The sequence below is a fragment of the Schistocerca cancellata genome, chromosome 1, assembly GCF_023864275.1.
Source record: "Schistocerca cancellata isolate TAMUIC-IGC-003103 chromosome 1, iqSchCanc2.1, whole genome shotgun sequence".
NCBI classification, from domain to species: domain Eukaryota; kingdom Metazoa; phylum Arthropoda; class Insecta; order Orthoptera; family Acrididae; genus Schistocerca; species Schistocerca cancellata.
The window spans coordinates 203,429,566-203,446,684 of NC_064626.1; the positions used below are offsets into that span (position 1 = coordinate 203,429,566).

The 17,119-nt window shown below is 38.1% G+C and overlaps 1 protein-coding gene across 1 annotated transcript in view; it reads right to left on the reverse strand.

Moving 5' to 3' along the window:
- LOC126163402 (dynein regulatory complex subunit 2) overlaps positions 1-17,119 on the reverse strand; it is a 64,557-nt gene that overhangs the window by 34,403 nt on the left and 13,035 nt on the right. The window contains exons 4-5 of the mRNA XM_049920177.1: positions 10,078-10,216; positions 8,620-8,843 (exon numbers count right to left, since the gene is read on the reverse strand). Of these exons, the coding sequence (XP_049776134.1) occupies positions 8,620-8,843; positions 10,078-10,216 (363 nt within the window). The remainder of the gene's footprint in view (positions 1-8,619; positions 8,844-10,077; positions 10,217-17,119) is intronic.

Below are 17,119 nucleotides of genomic sequence, written 5' to 3' on the forward strand. Positions count from 1 at the left end.
AAGAGTATTTTGGCAATACATTAATGATTATTTTATAGTTCGGCCTCATGGTTAGGACTGTCTCTGTTCCTTCACCATATGACTTCAGACATATAAACATAAAATTCACTATGGAGATGGATCAAAAAGGTTGTTCATTGTTTTTAGATGTCTTGGTACAATGTGAGAGTGATGGCATATTAGGACATTCAGTATTTTGAAAGCTCGATCATACAGAGTTGTATTTCCATGCTACTTTTTGCCAGCATCCAGTACAAACATTGGGCATTCTAAATACCTTGATTTACCGAGTTCATACTATCTCACCTGCCAATAACCTACAAGCAAAACTGGAACAACATCAAACTGTGTTCCTGAACAATGGATATTTGTATAAGTACACAAAGCACTACAGACGTACAAATGTCAGAAGAAGGAAAAGGGCGAGGTCTTCAAGACAACAGCTCACTCCCCAGATAGTGGAAATGTTACTCTGCAAACAGGCAGAATATTAAGAAAACATATGTTGAAGTGATCTTTTTTTCTTTTATCAAAAACCTTCTTGCTTCTAGGAACTATCAAAGATGACTTACAGCTGTGCAACTCTGGAGTCTGTAAGATTCCATGTAACTGTATAGGGTAAATGCTACACACTGTCACAAGTGCATCATGGAACACCAGAGGCATACTTGCCTCCTCCAAAACAGCAAGTCCGCTGTCGCCAAACACTGTATTTCTACTGATCATTTGAGAAAATTCAAAGAAACAAAAGTTGTGGCCCATACATCAAACTTTTAGAAAGCCATCATCAATGAACCACTGAAAAAACAAGTCGGAAGTCCTTATTAGTAGTGGAAATTGTTCTCCAATTTTATTGTTTGAAGATAATCAACCTGATGTTGATGAAATGAGCTTTCACAACGGAGGGCACTCAGCATGAAGCACTGCCTTGCACCAGAAGCAGATGAGCTCTAGCACCATGCACATGTCGGTGGGTCTTAAATTGGGAGTGTATTTTTACCAGTATTTGTCTGAAGATGGGCAGAGGATATTGCACCTAAATATTATAATAGCGAGTTCCAGACATCCAGCAGTTTGCCTGAAATTTCAAGGAACAATCTATGCACTGGGAAAGTTTTAACTTTCACATTATCCGTTTCACTTATGTGCCTACTGATGAGTCACTTCCTATATACTGATTGGTTACCTCTATGCCTTTCATTACACAGCAATTGTAAACTTGGCAGCTGCAAAAAAAGAAACTAGTTGAGTCCATCCAAATTTAAAAACATGGCTGAAATTCTGTTCTCATGAATCAGTTTAAGAAAATGTCCAATTCTCAAGATTCAACTTCACTTTTAAAATAGCATGTCTGTCAATTCGCCACCAGTTGTTTCTTTTTCGGTGGGTGATGTAATGGTGCACATACCTAGGAAAAAAAAAAAAAGTTATTGGTATCCATATATTTTTTACTAGCATTTCATATTCTTTTTTAATTAGAGCCAGCTTGATTGGTGACACTGATTGCTTATGAATGGTTGTTGCCCACAGGGTGGGCAAGGAGAGGAAACAATTGTGGCAACTGGTTAGAAACAATATATGGAGCAAGGAAAAAGTTGAAAAGTGTAGTGAGGCAGGAGATAAGCACTTCTGCTCAGTTCAAAGGATTTTGTTCTTGCTGGAGAACTCAAATAGCACAGGGATTGAAGCGATGTTGAAATCATAAATGTTGTGGTATGTAGCATTGTCAGCATTCTGGAGCAGATTTGTGGATAGACAGCTCATTAGCTGCCATATCTACACAGAACAACGCACATTATGTAAATGAGAAAGCGCAGGTATGTTGATAGACACAATAAAAACACACACACACACACACAACTTTCAAGCTTTTGCAACCCAAGGTTGCTTCATCAGGAAAGAGGGGAGAGGGAAAGACCAAAGGATGTGGGTTTTAAGGGAGAGGGTAAGGAGTCATTCCAATCCCGGGAGCAGAAAGACTTACTTTAGGGGGGAAAAAGGACAGGTATACACTCACACACACACACACACACACACACACACACACATATACACATATCCATCCGCACACATACAGACACAGGCAGACATATGTAAATGCAAAGAGGTTGGGCAGAGATGTCAGTCGAGGCGGAAGCACAGAGGCAAAGATGTTGTTGAATGACAGATGAGGTACGAGGGGCGGCAACTTGAAATTAGCAGAGGTTGAGGCCTGGTGGGTAACAGGAAGAGAGAATATATTGAAGGGCAAGTTCCCATCTCCAGAGTTCTGATAGGTTGGTGTCAGTGGGAAGTATCCAGATAACCCGGACGGTGTAACACTGTGCCAAGATGTGCTGGCCGTGCACATACAATGAATATTTCTGGATTAAGTGCTACACTGAAATTATTAGTGATGACAACCAATGCAAAGAAGCATAAAACATTGTGTCAGAAGCATCAATCCTGGATGGCTGATCAGTGGAAACACGTCATATAGTCATACGAATCAACATTTTCGTTGTTCCCAACATTGGACTTGGTTTACGTCTGGAGAATGCTAAAAGAAGCCTACAATCCTGATTGCTTCATTCAGATGGTTAAGCATGGAGGTGGAAGTGTGATGGTGTGGGCAGCTATATCATGGTGTTCTGCTGATCCCATCATTACTCTCAAAAGTCGTGTTACAGCCAACAATTATGTGAACATTTTAGGTGTTCAGGTGCACCCCATGATTCAAATCTTTCTCCCCAACAATGATGCCATATTTCAGGATGATAATGCACCAATCCACACAGCCAGGACAGAACAGTTGCGGTGTGCAACTGGACTGCAGTATCTTCCCTGGCCACCACAATCCCCGGACTTGAACATTATCGAACCCTTGTGGGGGGTATTGGAGCACAGATTCCGGAGTTGTTTTCTGCCTCCCTCATCACTACAGGAGGTAGAAGAGATTCTGATTGAAGAGTGGCATAACATTCCACTGGAGACTATACAATCATTATATGTCATTATTCCAAGAAGAAGTGCAGCTGTATTACAGGCAAATGGGGGTCCAACCCCTTATTAATAAACCAATCCCACCTAAGTACAGGTTTCACATTATATTGCCATCCCCTGTAAGTCTGTTGCAGAGATATGAGCGATGAGGTAAGAGTAATAACGCTTTTGTGACATAACTGGCATCTATCTACAAGTGTCTGCCAGTTCCAGCTTCTCAGCATTTCTATAACACTCTCCCATGGATCAAACAAAACATCTGATCTTTTGGGCTGCCCTTCTTTGTATACAAGGATCATTTAGTAAGCAATGCAACACATTTTTCTTCTCAAATCTCATTGTTTAACTACACCATATTTTGCCCTGGTTGTTTGGCTATAAAACCCTATTTCCCAACAGAATCTCCCTTCAATTCTGTGGCTTTATGCCACCTCATTGTGAGAGCCTATATGCTGTCATGGAACCACTCTACTTTGCTGCATCTCAGCGTAGTTCTTGCCACATCAATAAATTCCCCATCACTGCCATAGTCCTTCATAGAGAGACCATCCTTTAGTAGGTCAAAGACAAGAAAGACAGAAGGTGTGATAGCCAGGCTGTAGCACAGATGACGAAGAACTGTCCACTGAAGCTTTTTTTATCTTATCTTGGGTGTGCAGACCTGCATGTGGACTTGATTAGATTAGATTAATACTTGTTCCATAGATCATGAATACGACACTTCATAATGATTTGGAACGTGTCAGGTTCATAAAAGATGTCTGTACAAGATATTACATTGCACAAAATATTGCATGACACTAATGTTTAAGTTGGTTTTTTTTCCCTTAATTTATATCTAAAAATTCAGCCAATGATTAGAAGGAGTTGTCATCTAGAAATTCTTTTAATTTATTTTTAAATGCTGGTTGGCTATCTGTCAGGCTTTTGATGCTGTTTGGTAGGTGACCAAAGACTTTTGTGGCAGCATAATTTACCCTTTTCTGTGCCAAAGTCTGATTTAACCCTGCATAGTGAAGATCATCCTTTCTCCTGGTGTTATAGCTATGCACACTGCTATTACTTTTGAACTGGGTTGGATTATTAACAACAAATTTCCTAAGTGAATATATATACTGTGAGGTTACTGTGAGGATCCCTAGATCCTTAAATAGATGTCTCCAGGATGACCGTGGGTGGGCTCCAGCAATTATTCTGATTACACATTTTTGAGCAATGAATACTTTTCTACTCAACGATGAATTACCCCAGAATATGATGCCATACAAAAGCAGTGAATGAAAGTAGGCATAGTAAGCTAATTTACTGAGATTATTATCATCAAAATTTGCAATAACCCTGATAGCATACGTAGATGAACTCAGACGTTTCAGCAGACCATCAATGTGTTGCTTCCAGTTTAATCTCTTATCAATGGACACACCTAAAAATTTTGAAAATTCTACCTTAGCTACAGACTTCTGTTCAAAGTCTATATTTATTACTGGAGTTGTGCCATTTACTCTACGGAACTGTATATACTGTGTTTTATCAAAATTTATAGAGAGTCCGCTTGCTGAGAACCACTTAATAATTTTGTGAAAAACATCATTTACAATTACATCACTTAGTTCCCTATATTGTGTTATCATGGAGCGGGAGAAGTGTGTTCATATTCTTATGGCCATGAACTCTCTGTAATCATTTTTTTCTTTTTTTTCTCCTAAGAATCTCAAATAGTTTTCACTGAACACTTTTTGCCAATGGGGGAAGACAGAGAACAGAATAACCACTTCAGAGACCCAGAAGACTGTAACCATGACTTCACCAGCTAAGAATAATATTTTGAGCTTCTTTTTCAAAGGAGATGTTGCAATTTTGTTTCAGGCTCAAAATAGTGAATCCATGTTTCATTGCCTGTTACAATGTTTGACAAAAATCATCATCATCTGCCCCACAATGAGCAAGCAATGCAGCACAAATGTTCTTTCTTCCCCTGCACTCTCTTCAGTTAGGATTCTTGAATATGCTAAGGTGTACAAGTAGGTCACCACTACCAACAAGGTCAAGTTAAGCACTGAGTTGCTTGATTGTTATTTGTCAATCATTTCAATTTAAATTGTCTACATGTTGTAACATGACAGATGACACAGCTGTGTTCCACTGACCTGCATGTAAGAGGTTAGACAGATTTCCTTCTCCTCGTTTTGTTGGTGGCAGACACTTCAACCAGTAATTTATCATGCTTTTATCCATTGACCGGTGTCCATTGACATTTTACAAATTCCTGTGAATATTTGTGACGGTTCGGTTTTCCATCAAAAGAAATTCAATATCTACTCTTTGCTAAGAACATATCTAGTTGCAGCTGCCATTTTGAAGACTTACAGTGCTGCCATCACCAGGAGTTACTGGAAATATATGCTGCTGGAATGTTTAATGATGGCAAGAAACAAAATTACAATTTTTTTAAACTCAAACTGGCCAAGAGAAAAGGAATTTTTATGCTGTTTACTGAATGCCCTGATACATTCAATACCCTCTATGTGGTAACTTGGTATGTGCTCCACACACTTCAGCAATATTATAAAATGGGATGCATGAGTATTTTGTAAGTAACGGAGTGTTTTGTAAGTAATGGACTGAGGCCTCAGTTAATTGCAATCTGTGCCTGTACAGGTATAAGCAGCCCATAGTGGCTCACCTTCATGCATCCTTTAAAAAAAATTGTGACTAAAGCCCTTCCGGCCTGTTAATCATTTTTTACGTGACATGTAAGTACTGTCTCTGTCTTGCATTGTTAGTCAGTACTTACACTTTTATATAAAAAATTTCTTTTCCCATAAATTTGTAATTATGTTATAGGCCACTTTAAAAATTTAAATTCTGATGAAGGCACTCTTAGAAGTGTTGAAACCTGGTTAATAAGACTAAAAATTGTGACCAAGGGCTCATTTCTTTCAATTTTGGAAGAGAGAGTTCACTACAACCACTCAAAACCTATGGCAGAGAACTGTAGAAGCCTCCCTTCCCAATCATACTTTTTCCCATATCCTCCACTAACATTATTTTTCATTCTTTCTCCTATAAATGATGTTCCAATCACTTAGGACTATCATATTTTCATCTCCTTCACATATTTTATCACTCCTTTATTTCATTATGCATTCTATTTCCTCATCATCAGCCTTAGCTAACTTAGCCTGTTAGGTCTTGTTTCAGTCTTGTTTCCATTTCACTTCACTAATCCCTACAAAATTTAACTTTCTACATCTAAATCTAAATATATAGTCCACAAAGCACCGTATGTTGCATGGTGGAGGGTACCTTGTACCGATACTAGTCATTTACCTTCCTGTTCCACTTGCAAATAAAGTGAAGGGAAAGGCTATCTAAAAGCCTCTGTACGAACCCTAATTTCTTGCATCTTACCTTCATGGTCCTCATGCAAAATGTATGTTTACAGCAGTAGAATAATTCTACAGTTGGCCACAAATGCCAGCTCTCTAAATCTGTGCAACAATTCCCTGTAGAAAGAACATCATCTTACCTCCAGGGATTCCCATTAGAGTTTACGAAGCATATCTGTAATATCTGTGTGCTGATGGAACCTACTGGTAACGAATCTAGCAGCATGCCTGTGAATTGCTTTGACGTCTTCCTTTAATATGACCTGGTGGGGATCACAAACACTCAAACAGTACTCAATAACGGGTCACACTAGCACTCTATATGCCATCTCCTTTATGGATGAGCTACTCTTTCCCAAAATTTTCCCATTAAAATTAAGTCGAGCATTTGCCTTCCCTACTACCAACCTGACATACTCACTCCATTTCGTACTGCTTTGCAACATTATGTCTAGATATTTAATTGAAGAGACTGTGTATAGCTGCAGCCTACTAATTCTGTTTCCAAACATTACAAGACTGTGCTTTCTACTCATCCGCATTAACTTACATATTTCTACATTTGGAGCAAGCTGTTGTTCAACACACCAATTAGGAATCATCTTGTATATTCCTACAGTCACTCAATGATGACACCTTCCCACATACCACACCACTATCAGCAAACAGTTGTAAATTGCTGCTCATCCTGTGTATCGGGTTATTTATGTATAAAGAGAAAAAAGCGGTCCTATCACACTTTCCTGGGACACTCCAAACAATACTCTCGTCTCTGATGAACACTCGTACTAGGTTCTATCACTTAAAAAGTCTTCAAGACACTCACATATTTTGGAATCTAAACTGTATGCTCAGACCTTCATCAACAATCTGTAGTGGGTCATCCAGGTCAAATGCTTTCTGGAAAGCTAGGGATATGGAATCTGCCTGTTGCCTTCTGTCCATGTTTTCTAGGATATCATATGAGAAAAGGGTGAGTTTCTAAATCTGTGCACAGAAGCTTTTCTGTCTCGATGAAATTTATTATATTCGAGCTGAGAATGTGCTCAAGGATTCTGCAGTAAACCGATGTTAAGGATATTGGTGTGTAATTACACAAGTCAGTTCTTTTCCTTTCTTATATACAAATGTCACCTGCACTTTTTTCCATTTGCTTGGAAGTTTTAGCTCAGCAAGAGTTTCTCAATAAATACGGGCCAAGTAAGGGGGCATACCACATAGTACTCTTTGTATAACTGAACTGCGATTCCATCTGGACCATGCAATTTATTTGTTTTCAGCTTTTTCAGTTGCCCTATGTTCTCCATGAAAAGGCTACAGGAGACCAAAACGGTGGTATGTTTGTGTCATCCTCTCATGTGAATGATTTCTGCTGTCTCCTATAGCCACCTCAGACCATAAAAAAAGCGAGGAAGATAGAGTTGAACATCCCATCAACAACAAGGTAATTTGAAATGTAGTACAAGCCCAGATAAGGGAAGGATGGAGAAGGAAATCGGCAATGCCTCTTTGAAGGGAACTATCCTGACGTTCGCCTTCAGTGATCTAGGTAACTCGCAGAAAATGAATGTGGATGGCACGATGGGGATTTGAACCACTGACCTCCTGATTGTGAGTCCAGTTTGCTAATTATTAAGCTCCCCTACAAAACTCAGAATCCTAGCAGTTTATAAATTGTTCATTTCTGGAATACTGCAGATCTTGTACATACATTTTATGTCTTTAATGTGATGCCTTCCTAATGCTGTTGTTTATTCTTGATCCTTCTACCCATAAAGACAGTTTTCCATTACAAGGCCACTGTTAGAAAGAAGATGACCCCTTATATTGACAGTTTTTGGCTGTCAAAGATGATGGTTTTTATTTGGAATCGAAGCACTGGCTGGAATTTGGAGCCCAAGACCTCTGGATCAGTTGTTAAAGACACTATCCTCAGACCGTAGCCTCGCTTTCAACCAAGCTTATCTGTACTATGCCTGACACTCCACATCATACAACTCCCAACATAGTATATTGCTGCATGTGCAATATTAAAAACTGGCTAGGACACATCACTTTCTTCATTCTTATAGCTTCTTCACAACCATCAAATCTAACACTTACTGCACATAAAAGTCCACAAATTAATTTATATATTAATATTTAAATTGATATTCTGTAATGCTACAGGAATTGTCACTTTAATATATGTTTAATAAAAGCATGCAATTCCAATAATCAAGCATACATTATTTTATTAATGTCTTACATTATTCCTGCGTTCATCAACTTTTGCCATCTGGTTAGCTATCCCCTCTTTACTGAATTTATCCATTGATGCTTGTAATCCATAAAGTAGAACACGTAAATATTCTTCTTCAGCATTAGCTGTTTCTTGAATTTTACACCTCTCTTTTTCGGCTGCATGTAGCAGTGACTTACGTTCCTCCAAATAAATGTTATGCAAATGAGATAGCCGTGCTTCATGAATCTCTAAAATATGAAAGAACAAATTATTCAGAAATAATTTAATAATACAAGTATAACTAAAAGCTTTGGTGTCAGACTAAAATATGTAATACAATGGCTGGTAATAAAGACAAAATTGACGATATGACAATAGCTCTGATGTACGATCACAAAGAATACTATTCTCAGCCCTTAATGCACTGTTAAAGGTTAACTTTTTAAAAAAGAACCTCATGGTATATACAGGGAGACAATTATTGAACCATACACAAAAAACATACATTAGTTACGAACTATGGCATGCACATGCTTTATTCAACATGAAAACATCTCTACAGATATTCGGATTTGGGTGATGACATGTTCAATCTGGATGCCATCATTGGCAATGATGTGGCGCAGACAAATAGCAAAATTCTGCATGACTCACTGAAGTGTCAGACCACTGATGCTGTTGATGACCTCCTGAATGGCTGTTTTCAGCTCAGCAATGTTTTCGGGTTTATTGCTGTACACCTTGTCTTTAATACAGCCCCAGAAAAAAGAGCTGCATGTGCTCAGGTCTGGAGAATATGGCAGCCAATCTAGGTGTATGGCAGTGGCCTGTGCATACCCCAGAGCCAGAACGCAGTCCCCAAAGTGCTTCTCCAGGACATCAATCACTCTCCTGCTTCAATAGGGTCAAACTCCGTCTTGTGTGGACCTCATCTTGTTGAAATCAGGGTCACTTTGGATAATGGGGATGACGTCATCTTGCAAAATCTTTATGTACTGTTCGATAATCACCATGCCATCAAGGAATATCTCACCGATTATTCCATGACTGGACATTGTGCACCACACAGTTGCCTGTTGAGGGTGAAGAGACTTCTCGATCACAAAATGAAGATTCTCAGTCCCCCAAATGTGCCAATTTTGCTTATTGACAAACCCATCCAAATGAAAGTGAGCTTCATCGCTAAACCAAACTGTATTCACATCAAATTAATTTCCACCATGCTTTGTGGCCAATCGTGCAGTTTGAACATCCTAATGCAAACCATTCAGAGGTTATGACAATTTTATTTCATACAGTTCAGTAATTACCACCCTGTTTGTCAAGTCTTAGCAGTTTTGAAGACATAAGTTGTTGATAACTATGTGTATTAATGGTTTTGTATTAATGTAGACTGTTTTAGAGTTGCAAACACACAAAAATGCTTGCATAGTTAAAAAGTAGTAAAATTCAAATAAAAACAAAATATTTTGTGAGACTTACGGAGCAATCTGTCTGTTGCTTCTGTATGGCATTGTAATATTCTATTATATTGGTCAGCTGCATCTTCCATATCTTTTAAAAGATTTTCCATAACTTGTGTCTTGTAGCTGGTGACATGTTGAAAAGACTCCCAAAGGGCCTGTAAAATTATTCTGAAAATTATGAAACTTGCTTTTGATTCCACATTACCTGTAATGTGTAGATGGTATACTAAAGTAACCTGCCACAGTATAATAAACATAAATGATGATTAACAACCTGTCATCAATGGCTCCTGTCCAATAACATTGGTTGTGGAGCATCTCTGAGATGCATTTTTTAAAAATTTTTACTTAAACAACAGCTTGTAAATGAAGGTAGTCTGGGATGAGATAAAGCCATGCCTTTATGTATACAAAACTTAATTAATTATTTCCTCTGTGAAACACACAGCAAGGTATACAGCAAATAGGAATTCACAGTAGCACACAGAGTTTCTGCTTATGTAGGTTATTCAAAGAGTCTCTTCCAAGCTTCTCTTTTCTCTCACAGCAAATTGTTCAGCATTTCCTCTCATTGCAGTCACCTTTGGTTCACACCCTCCTCCAGCTAATCTCTCCCTCTTGTTCATGGTCTTCTAATTGGTTTTCTTCCAGGTTCTGTCCATTCTAGAGCCCTCCTTGGAAGTCTTTCTTGTCTCATTCCTTTAATGTGGCCAAACCATTCAAGTCTATTTCTCTCCATAATTTCTTTTAGGGCACTGATCTGAAGGATGTTTCAAATTGTTTCACTTCTTATGCTTTCCCTTCTCATATTATACACGAGCCCTCGTTGAAAGCAAAGCTTTGTCCTTTATATTCTGCTCAGATTTTTCTTTGTCAAAATCCAATAGTCCGATCCATAGGTCAAAATTTGCACATAATATGATTTTTATTTCATGATCTTTGCTTTGGCAGGTATTTTCCATTTTCCAAATTTGTCTCATACACAAGAATAAAATTCTGAACAATTTTCCATTACTACTAGTGTATTCATTTGTATTGTCAGTGCACTTCACAGAAGTAGCCTGCAGTATCCACTTCTGCTTGTTAATTTATAACTCTACTAGTTTTATACCCCTGATGCCTTTCCTTGATGATAGAATTTTCTGGAGAAATTCTGCTCATGCTAGACATATTGTCACTGCTTTGGCAAAACAGTAAGATTCCTATTCTATTCTCCACTCATGGACTGTGAATGAATGGGTGAGCAATTACAGTTGGACATAACACAAGATCTTTTATCTAAGCAGATGATGCTGCCGTAGCTACCCAAGCTTAAACATTTGAACAGTGAAATGAAGCTGTCGATAACACTTGAAAATTCATGTATTATTATGAAGAAAACCATTTAAATCCCCTACTGTGGCTAAATACACAAGTACTTAACAAAATAGACATGTACCCACTACTGGAGAAATAAAAAAGCCAACAAAACATTAAATAAAGCTGAAGTGGATAGCTGTTGTCCCTTTATTACATAGCCAATTACTTCAGAGTAAACTTGAGCATACCCACATATTCAAAGTTCACTGCATGGGTATTTACCCTAAAAGTGAGCAACCTAGATGCATACACCAGCTCTCTTTTGTATTCTTCCTTGAGCAATTGCAGCACTTGTCTGGAAAACTTTTGCCCATGCTAAACATATTGCCACTACTTCGGCAAGACTACCATTCCCAACTCATAAACTGATATACTTTCTAATGGTAAAAGCAACTGCACATATCAGATTACAGACAGCTGCACCATTTGAGAAGATGAAGCAGGAATACGACACCTTGCTTGGCTGTGGATCTTAAATATACTAGCTTCAGATAAAGAAATAGGTTCTTGCAGACAATAATTCATATGCCATTTACTCTTTTCAAAGTCCTACTGAGTACAGCTCTGACAATGTATTATGTAAATCTGAGAATATAAATGGGGAACTGGCTACCAACCACAACACCTTCTTTGTTATGAAAGACACCAAATAGACTGGAACTGAAGTGAAAAAAAGTTCTGATAATCTCTTAGTGGAAAGATGACCAGAGACTATGGTGATCCACAAGACACACACCACCTTTTTGCCTGCAGCCTCAGTATGACCCAGTAAATTGGATAAACTATTCACAGCAAATGGAGCAGTCAATTTGACTTCTTTTGATAGTATATGTGTCCTTGTCTGTAACTGCAAGACATAGTAACATGATTTAATCTCCTGTCAATGACAACTTCATTAGAGGAGATAATAATAGCTTGTGTTGGTATTGGTATTCAAACATTCATATGGGCAAAATCAGTACCCAGATTCTTGCTACTATGTTCAAAGGCTTTATCAGTAACAAAATACTCAATTTAACTGGCGCAGACATATGATGGAGCAGCTATTGTACTTCTTATATATGTCACATTGTTTGCTGTAATTCCTTTATTTATTCAGCATATACTGTAGAGATCATCACATGTCACCAATATTAGTCTGCTCTCCACTTAAAGCTAATGGTTTACTTTCTTTACATGTAAAATTTCTTTGAATGAAGTTGTTACACAGCTGTGATAACTGTTACTTTAAAAAGCTACACCTTCTCTAAGTAAATTGTTTGCCTACTGGGATGTGCATGATATTTATATTAATTTAGGGAACAAATAAAGCAAGACATATTAATACACACTGCCGGAAAAGTGGCTTATTTTTTCTGGAAACAGTGTTGCTTAGAACACTAAAAAAGATCTAAATTATTTTCCGTTCATGCAGGGAACACATAAAGTAAAAACAAATACATATACATGCTGGAAATGTGGCTTTTTTCTACAAATACTGTTCCTCACTACTAAAAGAAATCTAAAATCATAGAATTCACATAGCTGTATAATTTATATGAGGACTGCCTAATAAGACACTATTATATACTTTTTTTGAGCTTCCCAGGATCTAAATTGTCTTCATGGAAGATGTGGACAACTTTTTCATCTGTTATATTCCAAACATCAAATCTCAGATAGAACCTTCAGAGATGTAAATTGAGTATAAATATACGGTAATTAAGTGAAACAACTGCTAGAAACTATATTAATAAATAACTACAAATAAACTATTACAAACTATTTGTTGTTTTTCAGGAAAAAAATAACATACTGAAATTAACAGGGAAGTGTTTATTTGTAAAAATATGTTGTTTCTTCATTTATATTTTCATAGGTGTTGTTTACCTCAAGAAAGGTTTTTCATTTGGTTATTAATGGTATAATAAACACAAAATTTTTACTAACACACCTACTGATTTGAAGATGAACATAAACGATTGAAACTAGTAATCAAATTTTAAAAATCTGTGCCATCAAAGGCTGGTATATATTCTCTACACATAATCACAGGATTGCTGTAACTTTCATTTTTGACCTTTACTCATATTAGTACTAAGCGTAGAACAAAATTTAACTATGCACCATTAGAACAGAATCTCGTTTACGATGAACACTGTTACTTGTCATACAGCAAACAGGAATCTAATAATGATAATTTTTTGAGCTTCCCAGGATCTAAATTGTCTTCATGGAAGATGTGGACAACTTTTTCATCTGTTATATTCCAAACATCAAATCTCAGATAGAACCTTCAGAGATGTAAATTGAGTATAAATATACGGTAATTAAGTGAAACAACTGCTAGAAACTATATTAATAAATAACTACAAATAAACTATTACAAACTATTTGTTGTTTTTCAGGAAAAAAATAACATACTGAAATTAACAGGGAAGTGTTTATTTGTAAAAATATGTTGTTTCTTCATTTATATTTTCATAGGTGTTGTTTACCTCAAGAAAGGTTTTTCATTTGGTTATTAATGGTATAAAAAACACAAAATTTTTACTAACACATCTACTGATTTGAAGATGAACATAAACGATTGAAACTAGTAATCAAATTTTAAAAATCTGTGACATCAAAGGCTGGTATATATTCTCTACACATAATCACAGGATTGCTGTAACTTTCATTTTTGACCTTTACTCATATTAGTACTAAGCGTAGAACAAAATTTAACTATGCGCCATTAGAACAGAATCTTGTTTACGATGAACACTGTTACTTGTCATACAGCAAACAGGAATCTAATAATGATAATTTTTTATTTTAACAATATAAGGAAAAGATATATTGCTATTCACCATAAAAATGGCATGGTGAGTTGCAGACAGGCACAATGAAAAGACAGTTACATACAAGCTTTCAGCCAGCTTTCTTCGGAAAAGCAAACACACACACACACACACACACACACACACACACACACACACACACTCTCTCTCTCTCTCTCTCTCTCTCTTTTTCTCTCTCTCTCTCTCTCTCTTTCATTCACACACATAAGGACACCTCACGCACACATGAGCACCACCTCTGGCAGCTCGTACCAGAATGCAACTGTCATGTAGAATGAAGGCAGCAATCTGGAGGGGGCGAGGAAGAGTAAAGGATGGCAGGGTTGGGGTGTGGAATAGAAGAGTGCTGTCTGGTGGAGCATGCACAAACTGGACTGCCAACAAGCATAGTGTTGAGAGGCTGTGGGGCAGGGAGGTGGGAAGGGGAGGGAGCGTGATGGATGAGAAGCAAAAAAGGAGAGTAGAGGGGAAGGAGAAAGAACAACAGGATAACACACATAGAGGGTGAGGAGATGAGAACAGGGAGGAGGCGATAGGACAGAGAGGGTGGAAACTTTGGATGGAGGGTGTGGGGACAGTAAGTTTCCACAGGCTGAGACCAGGATACTATTGGGAGCGGAAAATGTGTTGTAAGGATAACTCACAGCTGAGCAGTTCAGAAGACCTGGTGGTGGAGTGGAGGATTCGGATGGCTCAAGCAGTGATGCAGCCATTGAAATCAAGCGTGTCATGCTCAGCTGCATGCTGTGCTACAGGGTAGTCCACTTTATTCTGTGCAACAGTTTGGCAGTGGCCATTAATCTTGGTAGACTGCTGGTTGGTAGTCATACTACTATAAAAAGCAGCAGAGCTGGTACATGACATGGCTGCTGTGGCCCAGACTCTGGTGGGATATGGTAAGCCTGTGACAAGACTTAAATAGGAAGTGCTAGGTGGGTGGATTGGGCAGGTTTTGCACCTGGGTCTTCCAGAGGAATATGATCCTTGTGGCAAGGGGTTGCAATTGGGGGCAGCATAGGGATGGACTACGATGTGTGGAGGTTAGGCAGGGGACAGAACACCGCTTTCAGAGGAGTGGAAAGGATCTTGACATAGGATGTCCTTCATTTCAGGGCATTATGATAGGCAATCAATGCATTTGTATCCTGCCCTCCACCACCACCTTTTCTGAACTGCGGTAGGTGGGAGTTATCCTTGCAACACGTTCTCTGATCCCGAAATTATCCTGGCCTCAACCTACAGTACATCCCCATACCCTCCATTCAATAGCTTCTGCCCCCTGTCCTACCACCTTTACCCTATTCACACCCCCTCACCCAATTTTTTTGCTGCCTGTCTTTTCTCCTCTCATCTTGTTTTTTGCTCCCCACTTCCACCCCCTTCCCACTTGCCCATCAGCCTCCCAATGCTGCACCTGATGGCTGTCTAGTCCCTGCATGCTCCACCAGACAGTGTTCTTCTTGTTTCTCACCAATACCTTACTATCCCTTTCCCTTCCCCACCCCCTCCAGATTACTGCTTCCAGTTTACATGACAGTTGCATTCCAGTATGATCTCCCCAGATAGCAGTCGTGTGTGTGTGTGTGTGTGTGTGTGTGTGTGTGTGTGTGTGTGTGTGTGTCTGTGTCTGAGTCTCCTTTTCTGAAGAAGGCTTTGGCCAAAAGCTAATGTGTACACATCGTCTCATTATGTCTGTTTGCAACTCAATGTACTATCTTTACGGTGAGTTGCAATCTATCTTTCCTTTACATTATTTATATTACAACGTGGAATTTCCGTAGCTTTATTTTTAAATTTAATTTGAATTTAAAGGGATTTCCAATATCTTGTTATATGCTGGATGCAATATTGTTCAAAACTTGCACTAAATAATTCAAGAACTCATTCTTAACACTACGTAATGAGACAATGTTTAAAACGAAATTATTTTTGTCATGTACTGCTGTTGTGTAAATCACAGTTCAACTGAAAATGACTCTTATTACTAGTGAAAATTACCATAATTGCAAAAATATGTTGGGAAGTCAGTGGAATAGTTTGCAGATCTATGAAGAGATATCTTAAAGGTTTGCTCTTAACAACTAGTATTCTCACTGTTCTCTTTCACTGAATGAATATTTTCTTTGCCTTACTGCATTGTATCAGGAAACAATCCCACAAAATAACAGGAAATGTAAGTATGCTAAATACAGTAGCGCTCTGGCCTTCCATTCACAACACTGACAGACATCTATAACTGTAAAACATGTCAGAACCTTTTTCTTTTTTTTTTCTTACCTTCAATTTAGATTGTTATCCAGCACGATCCCAACGAAATTTTCACATCATGATCATTTAATACACAACCATTGAAGTGTGTTTCTGATTCTATCATATGATTTTTATGTGTATGACATTGCTCACTAACAATCTTTGTGATATTAAGACCTAGACTATTCACTCTGAACCAGTTGCAGGTCTGTTTAGCTATTGTCAGCAATGTGCCTGGTGTGGTTGAGTTTAGGACCTGATTGATAAGCTTGTGACATGAGCAGACATTAAAGTTTTTGAACAGTACTTCACTGAGCTATTGAACAGTAATTTATACAGATTAGCAACAGGGATGGACCTCTGAACCCTCTGAGAGCCCAGTTTTAATCTCATCCAGTTTAATATTATGACTGCACATTATATGATACCCAGTTTAATAGTATTCCTGTGGTGCACTTTTTCAAATTGACTATCTCCTATTTGCTAAGAAGGCAACACTCCATTCATGCAGGAGGGATTATAGATGTCATAAAAGGTGTCTCTCATATGAGTTATCATGCACATTTCCTCTGATGTTTCCGCAGATATTTGCAATTTTGTTTTTGCACCAAGTATACTGAATTAGTC